This window comes from Tachypleus tridentatus, chromosome 6 (assembly GCF_004210375.1).
Source record: "Tachypleus tridentatus isolate NWPU-2018 chromosome 6, ASM421037v1, whole genome shotgun sequence".
Lineage (NCBI taxonomy): Eukaryota > Metazoa > Arthropoda > Merostomata > Xiphosura > Limulidae > Tachypleus > Tachypleus tridentatus.
The window spans coordinates 41,506,064-41,526,078 of record NC_134830.1 but is presented as its reverse complement, the minus strand read 5'-3'; the positions used below and the strand labels follow the sequence as shown (position 1 = coordinate 41,526,078).

Below are 20,015 nucleotides of genomic sequence, written 5' to 3'. Positions count from 1 at the left end.
GGCAGTGACTAAAAACAAAATGTGAAGGACATTTATTCAAGTTAGTAAATGAATGTTCTTAAAATATTTATAATTAGACAGATTGATGGTTTAAAATCACTAAATGGAAAAAAACTTTCAGGTGATTGTTTTGGTTTGTTTTGAATTTCTCTCAAAGGCACTCTAGAACTATCTGTGCTAGCCACCCCTAATTTAGCAGTGCAAGACTAGAGGGAAGACAGCTAGTCATCACCACCCACTGCCAACTCTTGGGCTAGTCTTTTTGCCCACTAATAGTGGAATTGACCATCACATTATAATGCCCTCATGGCTGAAAGGGAGAGCAGGTTTGGTGTGACAGGGATTCGAATCCACGACCCTCAGATTATGAGTTGAGTGCCTTAACCATCTGGCTATGCCAGGCCCTTTCAGGTGAGGCACAAAAATGTCAACAACAACCTGACAATGATCAAATAGGTACAATATATGAAATGTGTAATTTTTATAGGTGAGTTTTGGACAAGATTAAATATAATTTTTACAGGTGAGTTTTGGACAAGATTAAATATAATTTTTACAGGTGAGTTTTGGACAAGATTAAATACAATTTTTACAGGTGAGTTTTGGACAAGATTAAATACAATTTTTACAGGTGAGTTTTGGACAAGATTAAATATGATTTTTAAGGTGAGCTATGGGCAAGATTAAATACAATTTTCTGGTCTTTTTTCTTTGCTTTTGACATTGTGGGAGAATAAAGTAAACATAATTTACATAAAAAATAAATTCAACAGGTAGACAGTATCCACATTTCATTGACACTTGGTTTTAATCACTTTCATTTATCAATCTGTTTAATTTTCTTAACAAAATTTTCTAAAATTAACTAATTTCAAAAAATAAAAATATATTTAAACTTTTTATAACATTTCAACTTCAAAACAGGAATCACTGGTGTAGTGTCCTAATTCAATTTTTGCAGATGTTTTATCTTTTTCTTTGTTGTTGTTTGAAAATATTTAAACCAAATTCCTGAAATGAACTCAAACATAAAAAACTGATATCCCTTATAAAATAAAACGAATAAGAAAGAAGCTTTCTCTGCTACTGCAAAATCACATGCATGCATTTCAAGTGCTTAGTACTAAAGACATATTGCATGATTAATTGTGTGATAACAAATAGGTAAACACTTAATATCACAAAAATCATTTGCTATACACCAGACAATTTTTATTCTATTTGATAATGTTGACAAAGACACACACTTTAGTTCATGCCAGTCTCACATTTTAAGACTTAACACTAAAACAAATTGTATTTTGTATTGCATGTCAAAGCTATTACAGCTACCTGGCCATCACACCTGATTTTGAATTATTAACCACAGGTAGAGCAATCAGCAGCCCTTACAATCCATGCTGAGGTATTGTTTTTCACCCTAATGACACACCCACAACTTAAAAGTATGGTAATAGATACTTTGTAATGTCACATATTCAAACCCAGCTTTCTTTTTTTACTGAAAACACTAGGATACTAATAATTTAGTATACAAACACTCAAAATCAATCAAACTTATTTGACAATACAAGAGGGTTAATTAATAAACTTCCAAACCTGATGTATTTATTAGCCAATTTAAAAGTATGTATTTAAGTTAAATGTAAGTACAGTGGTACCTCGGTTGTTGGACAACTCCCTTCTCAAACAATTAGGTTTTCAAACATATTGTTTGAGAAAAAAATGTCTCGGTTGTCGAACATAAACTCTGTTCCCAAACTGAACTGTTGTGGCCCAAACCCCCGAAATAACCTGACTGATGACTTGAACGACCCTTCAACCATTTTTGGCCACGCCAAGCTTACCAAAACATTTTACCCTCACTTGTTGCTCAGTCCACACCCCCGTTAAAATCTGATGTGATCTCATTTTTCTTTTTGTTTTTTTGTTGTTGTTGTTTTCTAAATATTCTGATTAAATAAGCCACCATGGGGTCAAAGAAGGATAATGAAAGCAGCAAACCAAAAAGAAAAGTTGTTAGAACCACAATAGAGGTGAAAAAAGATCTCATAGCGAAGTATGAGAGTGGTGTTTGCGTGTTTAACCTTGCTACACAGTTTGGTATGGTGAAGTCTATAGTATGCACTATACTGAAAGATAAAGAGGTCATCAAAGGAGCTGATGTTGCGAAAGGAGTGACAGTGCTTACGAAACAAAGATCACAAACAATGGAAGAGGTAGAAAAACTGTTGTTGATTTGGGTAAACGTAAAACAGTTAGCTGGTGATAGCATTTCTGAGACCATCATTTGTGAGAAAGCAAAGCAGTTGCATGCTGACCTCCTGAAAAACACCCCTAGAATGAGTGCTGATACAAGTAATGCCTTTAAGGCTAGTAGGGGGTGGTTTGAAAAATTTAGGAAGAGAAGTGGCATACATAGTGTGGTGAGACATGGGGAGGGTGCCAGTTCTAACAAAGATGCTGCTGATATATTTGTTACAGAATTTAAGGACTATGTAGAAGCTGAGGGTTTTATTCCCCAACAAGTGTTCAACTGTGATGAGACAGGACTCTTTTGGAAGAAAATGCCAAAGAGGACCTACATCACCAAGGAGGAGAAGTCACTGCTAGGACACAAGCCAATGAAGGACAGGCTAACTCTATTGTTATGTAGTAATGCAAGTGGGAACTTAAAACTTAAGCCTTTGTTTGTGTACCATTCTGAGAACCCAAGGGTTTTTAAGAAAAAATAATGTCCTGAAAAGTAAACTGAATGTCATGTGGAAGGCTAATAGTAAAGCATGGGTAACCAGGCAATTTTTTATGGAGTGGGTCCATGAAGTGTTTGCCCCAAGTGTAAAGAATTACTTCATGGAAAAACAGTTGCCACTCAAGGCCCTTCTTGTGATGGACAATGCACCTGCTCACCCACCAGGCTTGGAGGATGGGTTAGTGGAGGATTACAGTTTCATTACAGTAAAGCTCTTGTTCCCTAACACGACTCCTCTCATTCCACCCATGGACCAGCAGGTAATATCAAACTTTAAGAAACTCTACACCAAAGCACTGTTTTAAAGGTGCTTTAAAGTGACCTCTGACACAGAGTTAACCCTCAGAGAGTTCTGGAAAAAACACTTTAATATCCTCCATTGCTTGAGGATCATAGACAAAGCCTGGAGGGAAGTGTCTTTGAGGACCATGAATTCAGCCTAGAAGAAATTGTGGCCAGACTCAGTAGCAGATAGAGACTTTGAAAGCTTTGAGGCTGAGCCTGTTGTCGAGGATATTGTCTCACTAGGCAAGTGTATGGACTTGAATGTGAGTGATGATTATGTGGAGGAATTGGTGAAAGACCACAACACTGAGCTCACCATGGAAGAACTCCAAGACCTTCAGAAGGAGCAGCAACAGAAGGCAACTAAGGAAGTGTCTTCAGATGAGGAGGAGGGAAGGGAGGATGTTCCTAGTTCACTAATCAAGGAAATGTGTGGTAAATGGAAGGGAAAATGTTCCTAGTTCACTAATCAAGGAAATGTGTGGTAAATGGAAGGGAGGATGTTCCTAGTTCACTAATCAAGGAAATGTGTGGAAAATGGAAAGAGTTACAAAGTTTTGTGGAAAAATTTCACCCTGACAAAGCTGTAGCAAACCACAGCATAAACCTTTTCAGTGACAATGCCACATCTTACTTCAGAAACATTTTAAAATGCAGGTAGAAGTAGAAACAAACCTCATTAGACAAGTTTTTAGTGAGAAATAGGTCCAGTGAGTCTCAAGCAGGTTGTAGCAGTGCAAAGAGACAGAAAAGAGAAAGAACCCCAGAAGGAGAGTTACCTGACGTTTTTATGGAAGATGACTCCCCTTCCAAACAATAATAACCCTCCTACTCTCCATGTTCCTCATCACCTTTCACTTATGCCATCAACTCTCCTCAGCACAGGTAAAGTGCAGTTAAATTTTCATTTATTGTTTTTTATCATGTTTATAGTTTTTGTGGTTCACTTTATGCATGTAAGTATTTTTATACAGGTACAAATAAGCAATATTTTTACTTGAAATGCTTCATAATTCATAATTTTTGGTGGTCTGTAATGGATTAATTTAATTTACAGTATTTCTTATGGGAATAATTGATTTGGTTTTCGAACAAATCAGTTTTCGAACAGCCTTTTGGAATGGATTAAGTTCAAGAACCGAGGTACCACTGTACTTTCAAATTTTGCTCAACACATTACAGCACATAACTTGTGTATTTTAATTTGGTCACTGGTTATTGTCTATTAAATGCTTATTTCTAAGATTGTTTTCAACGTTATTCAAAGGCCTCACTCATAATTAAAATGCTCAAAAATCAACAGTTTTAGCTACATGATTTAAAAACAATGTTTTTTGACTATTTTAATTATCTATTTACACGAGTAACTTGAATTTTTGCCATTTTTCATATTTATATCCACCTAGAGATCAATATTCAGCAATGTCTATATAATATTCAGTATTGAAGCATGTCTAAGCTCAATTATCTAACAATCTCACATTGCATGCTAAAGCTCACTAGATTCATAAACTCCTGGGCAAAACTACTTATCAGGTCCAACTAATCAAAAGGTAAAACAGTAAAGTTTTCTAAAGTGTTTACTCTCTATTAATACCTTTAGATCCCTGTATATAATTCCTTGAGTGTGGAGGTAGTGCAAGGCTAGTAAGACTTCCCCACCATAAAAACGAGTCCTTTCTTCACTAAAGATCCGTTCTCTTGAGAGATGGAAAAAAAGCTCTCCTCCGTTTACGTACTCCATCACAAGACACAACCGATCAGCTGTCTGGAATGAATACTTAAGAGACTGGAATAAAAAAAAAACATTATCTAATTATCACAAATCAATTTTGAAGTTTTAATCATTAGTAATAATAACACATAGCACATTTACAAATACCACGTTATGTCCTTCCTGAATTTCTGAGTTTACGTAGATTAGAAAAATGTTAACTAACAATGTTTTTCAAGATATAAAACAGTTAAACTCAATAATTATAAATACTGAGTCTTGTAAAAATATGTAGAATATTTTAAATAAACACTAAATTATAATTTTGTGTTTTAACTGACATTTTATCATATTAACATCACTAATATATAAGGAGCTTATTTAAATCATGTTACTGTTATTACTATTTTTAGAGTTTAGAAACAGATAAAAAGGATATAGGAAAGCTGATTAAAAACCCAATTAATTAGTAACATATACTGCTACACCATTAAAAAATACAACTAGAGAAAGGAATTCATTTACTTACAATTAGAAACGGATGGTTTGTATTTCTTAAAACTCTATTTTCTGTCAAAGTATGAGCTACTTCATCCTATTAAAACAGAACGATATCAAAATGTCAACTTTTATTAAAATAACTAATAACAATTGTTTGAGAACTAAAATTTGTTAAAAAGCAAACCTTCACACTCTTACAAAAATAATCTACTTTGAAAACCAAGTACGTATTCAAATGTTAGGAAATTATGAAAAATAAAATAACTCAAAACAATCTTTAGATCAGTATCCTCACTATTCTTTACACGCATGCCTAATGTGAATTTTATTTTTTCAGAATATCTAGTTTACACATTAACCCTATACTTACATAAAAATTCCAAATGGACTGACTATTGTTATGAGGTCATCAATACATGTAATACATTACACAAATCATGCAATCGATTCAACTATGAAAATTTACAGAAAATGAGTGATTACACCAAATTGATTTTTTGTCCAGTTCTATCACACTAAGTGTTTTACATGGTAAAAACCATAAGATTACTCAATCATAAGCAGTGAATGGTGTAAAAATGAATCTGTAATTTTAAGGTTAAGGAATTTATCTATAATAATCTACTTTGAAAACCAAGTACGTATTCAAATGTTCGGAAATTATGAAAAATAAAATAACTCAAAACAATCTTTAGATCAGTATCCTCACTATTCTTTACACGCATGCCTAATGTGAATTTTATTTTTTCAGAATATCTAGTTTACACATTAACCCTATACTTACATAAAAATTCCAAATGGACTGACTATTGTTATGAGGTCATCAATACATGTAATACATTACACAAATCATGCAATCGATTCAACTATGAAAATTTACAGAAAATGAGTGATTACACCAAATTGATTTTTTGTCCAGTTCTATCACACTAAGTGTTTTACATGGTAAAAACCATAAGATTACTCAATCATAAGCAGTGAATGGTGTAAAAATGAATCTGTAATTTTAAGGTTAAGGAATTTATAATAAAACTAATTTGGAAATGATAAATATTAAAATACAGCTATCATACTTTTTACTTGCATATATGGGAATTGTAAGTAAACAAATAATTAACAAAGTACTTCATATTATGTTTCCAAAGGTGCAGCATTGGTATTACTTCAGTTATCTTTATAAAGAAACTATACTGTAAAAGGTCATTATGATGAAAAATGTACTTTTATTATAATTTATCTAAACGCTTTCTTTTTTTTATATTTTGACCAACCTTTTAAAATGAATTAATTGCATTATTTAATTCAAGTCTGTGATCTTTATATCAGTCATAGATTGATGTTAGATATGAAAAAGCACTAAAAATGTTGATGTGTTTTGGCAGCAAAAGCATCTCCCTTCAAACAAGGAACACCTATTAAGGTGGTCTTCATTGTTTCAAACCAATATCCATAAACAAGAGACTCAAGACAGAGAAGTAAATGTGTATTAGTGTACATCTGAATGTAACAGGCATTACATAGAGTGCAAAACATCATACTAATCCTAATACAAATACTAAAATATATGGGGCTCCATTAGATACAGAGGTCATATAGTTGAGAAAATAAACAAATGAAGTATGTGTAAGACCATCACATTTGGAAGTTCTACAACCACTCTCTTTTGGCAGTGTAGTGATATTAGTGCAAACTTCTACCATGCACTGTGCAATACACTTCTGTGTTTAGCCAATAGTCGAGTCACATAGTTATTTATCTAAGAAACTAATGAAAATTTGTACTCATAGGTGTTCAAACTGTGTAAGCACCAATTAAGATTGGAAGTATGTGAAACTTACCAGTCACAACACAAAAGGTTTTATTTCCTATGAATAAGAACTAATTTTTTGCATCACACTAAGTATTACATTTTGCATACCTAACCAATCCAAAATGCTCACCTACATCTCCAAATTTTGAAATATCAATTATGCTAACCAATTAATCTCCTTCCTTGATGTACAACTTAGAAATTTGATAACACACGTGTGCACATTAATGGACCTGGGTCTTCTATGTTACTCTATTCCTTAAACCCCATGTACAAAACAATAATTAGTACATTGTTAAGTAAATTCATATCATATTTGTGGTCCACTTTTAAGGAATTCCTATAAAAGTATTTTTGTGAAATAACCAGGTTTTCTAAGGAGTGGAGTGACAAGAGGGCCAAAATGATTCATTTGGTACCAACATAATATTGGTTTGACCAGCAGTTTAGGAATTGCATGACACACAGACACTGAATATTTTGATACAAATGGTTAAGGAAAATCTAATATACCTTCTGAATGATAACTTCCTTTTTGAGCACCTTAATGGCATAAAGCAAGTTTGATACCTTCTCCCTACAAAGAATGACTTTACCAAATGTGCCTTTTCCCAAGACCTTGAGGAATTCAAAATTGTCAAGTGTCTGAAAAAGAAAAAAACCTTAAACTTAGCTGTGATCTAATGTGTATGTATATTGGATATATTAATCTAAAATATAGCTTAGGTACTGTAACAATAAATACATCATAAAGCTGCATGAAACTAAAAAAGAATATTTAACAGTACTTTCAATTTCAAATATTTCCAGATTATTCATTTGCACAATAGCACCACAGAATGGTTGTGAAAATATATTTTCTTAACCATTTGTTAATGTAACAAATGGTTTTAAACATAAAACATTCAGCAGTACAGAAGTATGAATTATGTGAAAAGAAAAATTATTTATATATAAAATTTCCTATTCCAAAAAGGTGTAATGAACCAAGTGTAAGAATCAAAAATTTACCTTTAATTGTATGGTATGCAAAACCAGAATTAAGAAAATCAAGTCTCTTTCATAGAGTAAATACAGTGAAACACTAAAATTTAGCTCTGAAAATAATTTTTAAGCCTGTCAGAAAAAATAACAGCAAAGAAAAAAATTTTTTCTAAAGACACACAATTTTTCTGCCTTTGTTGGCTGAGGTTCTTGTTGATATGTTCAGTTTCTCAAAGATATTGTCTTCCCCTTGCTGATCTAACATTTCCACATCTTGATCTTGTAATTTATCAGCAACATACTGGATAGCTCTCATCCATTCATTCCTATAATAACAAGAAAATCTTAAAGTAGTAGCTTATTACATAATCTCAACACCAATTTTACCTTGAAAATATTAGTTTGCAAAGGTTCTGAAGGTTTTTTGCCACACTAATTTAATTTTATATATTATAGTGGGTTTATATAGGATATGTATGAAGAATAGGACATTAAGTTTTACTGCAAATACCTTTCTTCTTTTCTATTTTAATAATTTAACATTATATGTACCTTTAAGTAAAAGATTTACAGTGTATATGATTTCAATACAACAAACTTTGGTCATATTCTGGAAATTCTATGCTATAACCCACTTGCTACATTACTTTTCTTATAGGTGATATTAAATGAATTAAACCTTTTCTTTCTTCAATCATGCCCATAATAGATTCTGTCCAGACATCTGATGAAAACTCAAGCATCTGTAGCTCAGAACATTAAATAAAATATTGAAATGTATGGAGAAATTGTTCTGAAGGTTTTCTTTTTTTGGTTAATTAAAACTGTAAATGATGGGACAAGTTCCTGAGAGTAGAAATGTTTTAACTTTTGTTTCTAAGAAGCAAATTCAGAAACTTGATATCATTAAATCAGGCTTAGCAAAATCAGTAGAAGAATGCAAACTTTCTTACTTGGCTTACAAATACTTATGCTTATGATAAGTAATATAAAAATCATTTTAAGGCAACTAAATCTTCGAGTAAGCTAGATAATAAACTTATAAAGTATTAACTGGAAAGTGTGAAATAGAGCTTCTGAAAGTTATATAATTTCTGTTATGCTACTATTTATGTTTCTCTGTCACTGAATTATTCCTGAATTTTTGTTACCCAACACTGAAATAGTTAAATCTGCCAAAATGTTTTCTCCCAACACAAAAACACTAAAAAAAACAAAAAAACATTTCACTTGTATTTAAACATTGTATTTAATCTGATTTATTTGTTCGCTGTAGATCACTTTAGTGCCTTTTAACTCAGTTTCTGTTTTTTATAGTCTAATAAAACTGGAAAAATGTCAGTGGGCTGACCCACATCAAAATATCAGTTCATTTTCAACAAAGATAACAAGAAAAAGACAGATATAACTTTTATTATGTGTTAGCATAGTGATTCTAAAGATCTTAATTCAGCATGCTACGACCCACATGCATCTAGTTTGGGGGTGAATAATACTTTATTTATTGTGCTCAAACATTCTATGACAAGTCAATGAAATTACACTGCACAGAAACTTAAAATAGACTTCTGCTAAAACATTTACCTACTGAATTAATTCTAAACCCGTAATTATTTGCATGTTCAGATGAAATTTTCATGATTTCCTAACAATTATCACCATATCTTGAATTTCAACTTTCTTAATTTTGTGAACAACAAAATGGTTTGGATTAGTTTACAGCCAAACTGAGATAAATGTGATGAGTAAACAAGGATTTTCAGCCATATGCTAGAAGAGTCTACTTAGGTTATAGTTAAGCCATTTATGTAACAAGCATGTATACCTTCTAACAGTAATGTTTAAGTACGAATAGTCTCAGAGAATTTCATATTAATTAGTAGGGAAAAAAAATCAATACATCATAAATGTTTCTTTAAATACCTAAAAACTAAAATTACAAAACCAGGCTTAACAATTACTAAATTAATTTCAAAATCTGTCTATTAAACTTCAAGTACAGGACAAGTATAAACCTATTCAAAATTGAAAAAAGTAAAAAAAAAACACTTTTGAATATCTTATAGATGACAGACAAGTAAAAAATACTGAGCTTCAACTTGAAGATGTTTAAGATACACATTACAGAACTTATGTATTATAGATATTTATATCATATAATACGTAAATCTTCCACTCTTAAAAAATTAGGTTAAGATATCTAAAATAATTACTAAATTCTCACACACACACACACACACACGCAGAATTGCATTTTTATTTACCAAACTTATAATAGTGTTAATACAAAAAATGTCACTCATGCACACATTTGACTTTCAAAATTATAACAATTTGATATACACTACTTATACTCTATTTAAGAATGTTTTTTTTACCTTTCTTTTTCTGACTCAACATGAAAAGTTCTCTCTATAACTGTAGTCCACTGCAACCCTCGAATTATAAAAGTAAATGGTTTGGGACGATCTGCCTTCATTATCTGACAACCTAAGAGGAAAACTCCATTTGTATCAACTTATATCAAAGGCAGAATTATGTATAATTACACTGACATTAAATGTTCAAAAGTTTGGTCTTATTAGCTTGTAAAATTAACTTGAAAATACTTGTTTTTCATTTTTAAAGCATTTATACAAACAGATTGATCTTAAACATATTCAAATATTAACACATACATCATTCCAGATCTAATACTGGAAATAGTAGAGTCAGGGCAACAATTGTACGAAAACATTGTCTATAGCAAAGGTGGTAAACCTCAAGTCTCTCATGCTGTTTGTGTCTTACATTACTGAGAAAATACAGGTGAAGTAGGTATATTCAATGCTATCTTATCAAAGTTGAATCATTTAGAATAAGACTGATCTAATCCACTAATTATAAATTTATTAAGTAACAAGTTCAAAACTTCTCAACCATTCTCTCGATTCTTAACCAAGAAGACACTATTATTCAGGATTTAAATATTGTATAGTTTGTCCACAGCCAAGAAAACAAATTTTCTTTAAATCAGACTTGTACAACAAAGAATGATGAATCCCAAAAATGTTTTTCACTGACAGTTTCAAAAAGATAGTCAAGCTTTTATTTTTTTCTGGATGTCAGAATACAGTCAGGAGAATGCATTCAATTTCAAGATAATGCCTCGAAATGAACATTCTAGATACAAACAACACAGATACTGAATGGTTTGAAACGATCTACTGAGGTATTTGCCAGGCTGTCTACACTGTCTGTTATAACACTAAAAAAACATTGTAAAAAGATATTTCTTGAAGCCACTAACCATTTTCATATACTTAAGCTGAGTCAGAGAAATGATCTAGAATGTTCTCAAAGCAAGACATTACATGCCGATGATTTCTGATGAATGCAGTAACACTTTTCACAAAAAAGTAACATGTTTTCCTTATTAGAAAGCAGCACAATAAACAAATGGTGCTTGTTGAAACATTCAAAGAATTGTAACTGATGTAGGCCTACTTGATGTATCATGTTTTATGAATAAGAAATAAATTTAAGCTATTCTAACTATTGCACAGTTGTGTTAAGAAATTTATAAAAATTATAATTTGAAGTGTATCCAGCCCTTATATTTTAATCTTTAGTAGACAAGCTATGCTAGTGCCACTGAAAATTTTTCCAAACATCTTCCAATAGTCATATTTAATTAAAACATAAACCTTACATACATTGTGAGCTGTGGTATCTGTCCCAGAGTTCATTCATCTACCTTTATAATGGATGCTTCCCATACTGAGTTTGAAAAGTTGTGCACATGGGCAAAGATCAATATTCATTTTTGAAATGAGAGAAAAAGCATGGGTAATGTTGATGAAAAATTTTATTTCCCAAGTAAGATATTCTACACTAAACTGTTAGGAATTAACCACACTATCTTTCAAATTTCAAAATGTGAAGTAACTTAAAGAATAAACGTATAGATTTACTGTATGTTATTGTTGAGTGGTTTTTAGCATGACTGAAATGCTCAACAAGTACTTTTTGCAGTGAGCAGTATACATAGCTCAGAGGTTTGGATTCGAGTGAAACCAAGAGTGTTACACAATTAACCCTTTTAAAGTCCATAAACTAATTTAAATTGATAGATTAACTTAAACTCTTGCTGGTAATGGTGACTCTTGCTTGTACATGATACAGCTATGTATAGACTTATACACAATTAAAATGAAGCATATACAAGCTTTAATCACCAACAATTTGAAGAGTTTAACTTGTGCTCAAGAACAACCACTTTATCTTCAATGATCAGCTATTTGACCAATTGGATGGAGTGGCAGTGCAGTCATCTTTAGGGCTGACTCTTGCTAATGTATTTCTTTGTCACTATTAGCATTCCTGGTTAGCCATCTGTACTGCTGAATACAAACCAGCATTATATAGAAAGCATGTTGACATGTTTTTACTCTTTGGAAGCTCTACTTGCAGCAAATAGTTGTTGTTTTTTTAGTTTATTTAAATTTGGAACAACCTAACATTAATTTCACTTGTTACACTGAAAAAAAAATCCTTTTCTTCATATCCAAATCAACAGATTAGATATCCACTTTCATTTATCATAAAAACAACATATACAGACTTACATACTCATTTCAACAGTTTTATTCCAAATTTTTAAAAATAAAACCATGTTCTAAATCCTTTTCAACAGAGCATATAACATCTTTTCTAACTACTTCCCTCTTCATAAGAAAATCACCACCATACAAAACATTACAATAAACTATAGCTATCCCATTCATTTTATTCAAATTCTAACAGCAAGTTCCTATCTCACAAATTTAAGACCCCCATAAAAGGAACATACACCATTGATAAATATTCATCAAGACTGATCATTCAGTTTTTAGGTAAGAAAAATTTTAAAATGAAAACACACACTTTAAGAATAATTAAAATCTTCTATCCACAAGCTCAACTACAAATGATATTTAAATCACTTTTCAAAATACAAAATCTAATCTGATTTATGGACCTATTGCCTAACCCATGCATTCCAGGATCATATATAAATACATATGTGATGGCTGTAATGCCAATTACATTTGCAAAACTATATGCCAAGCATGCAAACATACGGGAGTATCAAGCAGAACTTATAAAAAAAAAAAAAATTATCAAATCAATCAGATTCCACAATTCACACACAGTGAAAACACTAACCACCCTGTCTCGGTTACAAATTTCAAAATCACCTCATCTGAATCATCAAATACTGAACTTTCAATTAAAAAAGGTTTTCTATTCTAAATGAACTTTCAAATTTAAATAATAATACTACTTCACTACAATTAAGTCTGTTCTAAATATTTGTACAATATCATTGCACTGTTCCATTCTATTTATTTTATTGTAACTTTAATTTATTTCACACTTTTATTCTATATTTTAATTATTTTTTATAGAATGTTTAAACAATGTCTGTAGCTAATAATTTACATATTCAACATAGCTTGCTGTCAATGGAATGTATGTATTCTGAAATGTATAAAAATAAATGTTTATCACTGAACGTACACTGTCAAATGTTCATTATTACTGCTGACGTCCTGTTTTTCATCATTAAACTTCAGTTCCCATCAAATGGGTAAATTAAAATCTTATGTAAACAACTGTGGAGAAAATTACCAAATTATACTTGTGTAGCAACCTAAAATGACAGAAAACATTTTATCTATGTACTAGTTAGGTTAACAGAAAAATGCAAAAGTAAAAATATCAAATTTAAAAGAAAAACGATTGATTAGCCAGAAAGAAAATATTACAATAACCAAACTTAAAAGTTAGTGTCCTTGTATGCATTAATCTCAATGGTCAAAGCACAATTCATTTCTTAAATATATTTCACTCATGGAGATAAATTTTTCTAACTTTAAATAGGTGAAAACAATGTGACAAAATTTAAAAGTTAAAAAAAATGTTTATATTACAAGATTTTCTAAAATTATCTCAGCATATTTGAACAAAAAGTATACAGAGAACTATTCACACTGCTCTACCACCCAAACAAAACATATATTAAAGTATATTAGAACCTTATGCGAGCTACTACACTATATTAGAAGTCACTAAAGTAATTAATATGATACAAAAACAATAAACAGTTCAAGTTATACTTTTCCTCTTATTAAATAAATACTTTTTAAAAAGCACTTTTCTTTCGTTAAGCTAGTTTGTACACAAAAACATGATTCAACAATTGAAGAATATGTTTTATAACCCTATAACATGCAAGTAAAAAATAGGTTGTGTGTGTTTTCTTGTAGCAAAGCCATCGTTGGCTGTCAAAAAGAATATAACCTTTGATTTTAGCATAGTAAGTATGACAACTTACTGCTATCACACTAGGATAAAATACTAAAGTTTTGATTAGTTGTAAATGTAGACATTGTTCTTCCTTTAGGAACCATAGGATTAATTTTGGTTATGAAATAATGTTTCAGAATAGGGACTGTTATGAGGTAACATACTTCGTAAACAATATGAAACAAATTACATTTTTCTGCTACCCAACTCTATTTCAAGAATTTTAAACTAATCAGTCTTGTCTTTCCATGGAGTAAAGACAAGATACAAAAAATATTTTAAAGGACTAGGTCTGTCTGAAACTTGAAAACAAAATGTTGTTAGAAACTGGCTCAAATGTCACATTTACATACCCCTGACAGTAAAATTGTTAAGAGGATCAGCATAACCATGCTCTGGTTTGCTTTTAAAACCTATGAGAGATCCATCTTCTAGTAAGATAAAATACCTGGGCCTCCAGTTTTTGATGTGTTCACCTGAAATATCAATCATAAAGTTAACAACTATATATATAATGATAAAAAGTTGCACACTCTAATATCAATTTTATGTATTTAATTTTTACACTATCACAGCTACAGTTATTCTCAAGTAATATTGCACTTGGTCAAGATAAACTCAAGATGTGTTGTTTCATTTCATAATAAAATTTGTCATTAACATGGACATTAGGCCTATTGGCTTCTAATGTTTTGACAGCTTTCATTGTTTAAACCATAACTTTTGATAACAATAAAATAGTGTTCGGTAACAGGTGGCCATCAGAAGTGGAGACTTCTGTAAGTATTGCAAACATATACATAGTAGCTCCAGTTCACATCAAATAGTTAAAATAAAATACTTACACATACTTGAAATTTTTTGCATTAAAATATTTGTAAACAATACATGACACGGAATATCTGTACATACAAATACAATAGGTACACATTTTTAAACATTTAACACAGGAAATATTTAATTGTGATACAGAAGAATAACACTGCTGTTAGGAGCAGACTTCAATTTGCTGATGAGAAACAATAATAAATAGTAATCACTTGCTAGTGTTTCAAAAGTAGGTTAATACTGAGGCCTGATATATTGCATACTTTAACATCTGAGTGTACCAAAAGATATTATTCTCTAATTCTCTTACTGCTTATAACAAATTTTACTTGTCAAATCAAAAACAAATAAACTAATCCCTTTAATATCACAAACAGTAAAATCAGCACGTGCTTACTTAGAGTAAATAAACTGAAAAAGCATCACATTCTCTTTCAACGAAGAGACCTTATACATACATAAAAGCATAATAGAAGATTATTTATTTTAATACACACAAATGTGGTTGAATATTACTGATCAAGAAAAAAACTTGTTTTAGAATAAACAGATTCTATGATTCATTTTCTCCCATGAACAAAAAGTTAAATTTCAAGAATTAAATAGCATGGCCCAGTGCTTTTAGTACAACCATATAACAGGCAAGTGGTTTATCTATATAGCCACCTTTATCCATAAATTAAATAATTTAATGGGAATTCTCTGATTATCTTCATTAATCACTAACTGCACAGTTGATCTGTCAAAAATTATAGGCACGAGCAAGGAATTTGAGAAGACATAGAAGTTATTTAAAAGTCAGTTATTTACTAAAAAAAGTTAGTATCTAAACAAATATCCACTTCTGAAAATGTAGATGGAATTAACTAAAAATAAACAAAAACAAAAGAAAATAAAAATTTCAACGAAAAATTACATAATGTTTTTAAATTTGCTACATAAATCAGGTAACAATTTGTGGTACCAGCTACAATTTGGATAAAGATAAAATATCCAAAGAGAAATTTTATTTCACAGTAGTATGACATATGCACAACTATATGCACAAACATGCTAATATTTTCTTGCACAACTTAAAATGCTCAAACACTGAAACTTGTTTGATTTTTGCACACATTTTACACATGAGCAGAGATAACTTTAAAATACATGTGAAATTAGAAAAATTTCAAAGTTAGCAACTACTAGTATTATTACTATTTGTCTAAGGTGATACTGGTGAAACAGTACATATATTGCAATTACATTTACAAAATGTCTACAAACATAACTCTTTAAACAAAAATATGGTGTAACTATGATCAAATAAGGTACAATTCTATGTTTTATTTAAGTATTATTATTAAAGTATGAGAGGTATGTCAAATGTCAACGTTTCAAAAATAATGTCAACTGACAAGAAAGTATTATTCAGAAATGGTTTTAATATCTCAATTCAAAGTCTTTTATCACGAGATCTTCGCTGTCAGCATCACACAATTCTCTGAAGTTTCCATCCAGTGCTCTGCCTTAACAACCACTTTCCAGATATCAGCCAACATCAGTTCCAGCATTTATAAACATCCAGAAAGCAGCTGTGAAAGCACAGGTGAAAACTTTGGTGTATTGTATGGTACTGACAATGAAGATGACTTCAGGATTAAGGGACACTTGTATTAAGAGTAAAACTGTTTTTGAATAATACCTCCTAGCTAATTAACATTTTCTAATATTAAGAATAATGTAAACTAAAAATGGCAGCTTAAAAGTACAGCTTGAGTGTTTAATACTGATAAACATCCTGGGGACTACAACAGTTACAGTAACATTTAAAAACAAATAATACAGAACTTAAAAAGCAGAAGAAGAAACTTGTATTTTAGTTCATTGATGGTGTATGAAAATGATAGAAAATAACTAAAATCACATGTATATACAATGTGTGTTTTGATTAACAGTACTAACAGTGCATCTGAAATTTCTGTTATGGCTAGTAGTTGACATGATCACTTAAAGATTAAGCATGTTAGTAACCATATCTCATCAAGTGCAAAAGTTTACATTTTCCTAAACTTAAAATGTATTTCCAATAATACTTACCTCCACTGACAATATAGCTATTTCTTGATCTCCATCTATGCATTGAGAACACTTACTCTAATCTTTTATACCCCACTCGAATGCTTTAGGCAAATTGTAAGTTACAAATTTCTTCACCAACTTCAAAGCAACCTCTATCTTGGTACTGTATATAAGTACCTCATCCAAACAAACTGGCTTTGAGTGGGAAGGTGGTGCAGGAGAATGTCAAAAGAGGTATGACCTCCTTCCATGAACAATATATGAAATTGACATTGATCAAAAAGAAGGGTCCTGCACTCTCCAACCTCATAACCTTGTGTCAAATCTGAACTGGAATTAAGGTAGGTTATCATAGAGCCTGCTGCCACTTCTACTGAAATCTGGAAATTAAAATCCTGGTACCCAAGCACGAGGACTCCCAACTTCACCCTCTTCTCCAAAAGTGGAAGAACACACTCAAACAATCTGGAGAAAAATGCCTCTGTCTGCCATCACAGTAACTGGAAACTGGGGGCAGTAAGGACTCCTGAGCTACACTAGTAGAGTTTGGGTAATAATGTGTTAGGAAGTCCTGAATAACAGTGTTCTGAAAACTGTGAAACAGGTGAACAAAGTTCTCCACATTTTTAAAACCAATCTGATCCCAATTTATCCAACCTGAAGATTGGCAGGGATGGGCAGGATGCATTTAGCTTTATTCATGATAGTCCATGAGTGGCAGTCCATAATAAAGTAATACCATCTGGTAAACCCATAGGTGGTTTCATGAAGCACCCCCTTTTGTTAGAGCCTGTTGTGACTTGTATTAATTACAGTGAAAGTGTTTGCTAATGTGGATATAAGAGAAAGCATACTTGCCTGGATAACACTCACCATAGAGTGGTGTCAAGTGAAAAATAAAGGGACCCTACAAATAAGAGTAAATGAGAACGTAAGTACTCACCTCTGGTTAAAGTCCTATAGGTGTGGTCAAAATAGCTATAAAGGATAGTTGAGAACCTTCTGAATATGAAGCCACTGGACCATGTGAGTACTTAGATAGGATAGCATTAAGAGTAGTCCACATACCAAACTACACAATGTCTTCCTGAGAGCAATTTAACCAGGCAGTTAATGACAAAGATATGATGAATCTGGTGAAATGTGAAAAGCAAAAGATTGGTGAGAAGTATCTTTCCATTTCCCTGGCTGTAACAGTCTTGGAAAGAAAAGGCTTATCAGGTTAAAGGAGGAGAAATGTGGAATGATAAATAGTCCTATGCACATGGATTGCAAACAACTCCAACTGACAATATCCGCAAGCCAACAATAACAAAAAATACAATTTAAGAGAAGGTAAGGGCTCAAAAGGAGGTTAAGACAACAGATGTAAAACCATAAAATCACAATTCAGTAATTTGAAAGATCATTTGAGTCAAATAATACGAAAGGATTTGAGTAGATCTGACAGAACTGGGGATTCAAAAAGCCACCACAGATGAAGCAAGCCCTTTTTCAAATGCCCAAGTCATAAAATGCAATATGGTAGGTACTTCTTGATGAAAGGTGTTAAACTTCGTTTTAATATACCACTAATAAATATTACATTTCCACTGATAAACAATTGTGGTTGAACTATGTAGATATACAGTTAAGTATAGAGAAACCTCAAAAGTTAAGCCCTTATGCCAGGCCAAAGACCACATAACTTTCAGGAATGTAGATCAAGTTTCCAAACACTTGAATGAAGAATGTCTGATCATGGTTGTGGCAACAGATTTTCAATGTGAAAGAGGTAGAGATAGACATTCTTGCAGATACTAAAGAAACAGAAACCATGCTTGAGCTGAACAATAAGTTACAACCAAGAGAACTTGAGAGGGAGTAGATCAAATTATCATCAGGACTAGAGGCAATAGACAAACTGGGGAAAAGTATACAGATGTAAACCTACCCAATCCTGTCTGAAAGCATCTACTGCCAGCACTTGAGGAGGAGGTATTGAAGACCAAAACAACTGCAGTGGAGATTTCCAACAAGTAGCAAAGCATCAACTGTTGGAGGCCTGAACTGAGAGTAAATCCATTGAAAATGGATCAGTAGCATCCATTCTGTTGAAGGCATTTGGCTGGATTGAGACACATGAAATTCCTAACTCCTGGAACACAATATGCTAAGATACTGATGCAATTAAAATGAACTCAGTAAAGATCCAAATTACAAAAATAATGGTCTTGAGAATGTATACCTCCTCAAAAGGGAAATCTGAGACACCACTGTGGAATTATCAGAATGTATGATTACAATTTTTCCCTTCAAGAGAGACCCTGAATTAATACTGAAAGAAGTTTGAGAACATTGACATGGAGGGTAGACACGTCTTTCATCCAAGTAACCTGAAATTACTGAATTCAAGATAAGTTTCCCATCCTGTAGTTGTGTGTCTGTGAACAGATGGATCTCAGGATGAGGTGGTGAAATGGGCACCCCAACAGTAGTGCTGTTCCAATCCAACCAGCATTTGCAATCAACAATGTTGTTCCTGAGTAACGAGACAGGATGATCTAAAGGACGAGAGTGCATTATCCATTTACAACCAAGGTCTGTACAAAAACTAAGGGAAACACTTGAAAAACAATAAATATTCTCAAGAGGTTACAGTCTTGGTAAAAATAGTTATTCTTTAGTATGGGTAGATGAATTCTATAATAGTATCAACAAAGCGTGTTGTTTTGTTTACAAGCAAACCAATCTCTTTACAGGTGTGTAGA

The 20,015-nt window shown here is 31.8% G+C and overlaps 1 protein-coding gene across 3 annotated transcripts in view; it reads right to left on the bottom strand.

Moving 5' to 3' along the window:
- LOC143252325 (RAC serine/threonine-protein kinase-like) overlaps window positions 1-20,015 on the bottom strand; it is a 44,876-nt gene that overhangs the window by 11,006 nt on the left and 13,855 nt on the right. For 2 of the 3 annotated variants that reach the window (XM_076504288.1, XM_076504289.1), the window contains exons 3-8: window positions 14,730-14,852; window positions 10,425-10,536; window positions 8,228-8,372; window positions 7,576-7,707; window positions 5,281-5,346; window positions 4,635-4,826 (exon numbers count right to left, since the gene is read on the bottom strand). In XM_076504288.1, the coding sequence (XP_076360403.1) occupies window positions 4,635-4,826; window positions 5,281-5,346; window positions 7,576-7,707; window positions 8,228-8,372; window positions 10,425-10,536; window positions 14,730-14,852 (770 nt within the window). The remainder of the gene's footprint in view (window positions 1-4,634; window positions 4,827-5,280; window positions 5,347-7,575; window positions 7,708-8,227; window positions 8,373-10,424; window positions 10,537-14,729; window positions 14,853-20,015) is intronic. The other variant, XM_076504290.1, reaches the window with a different exon arrangement.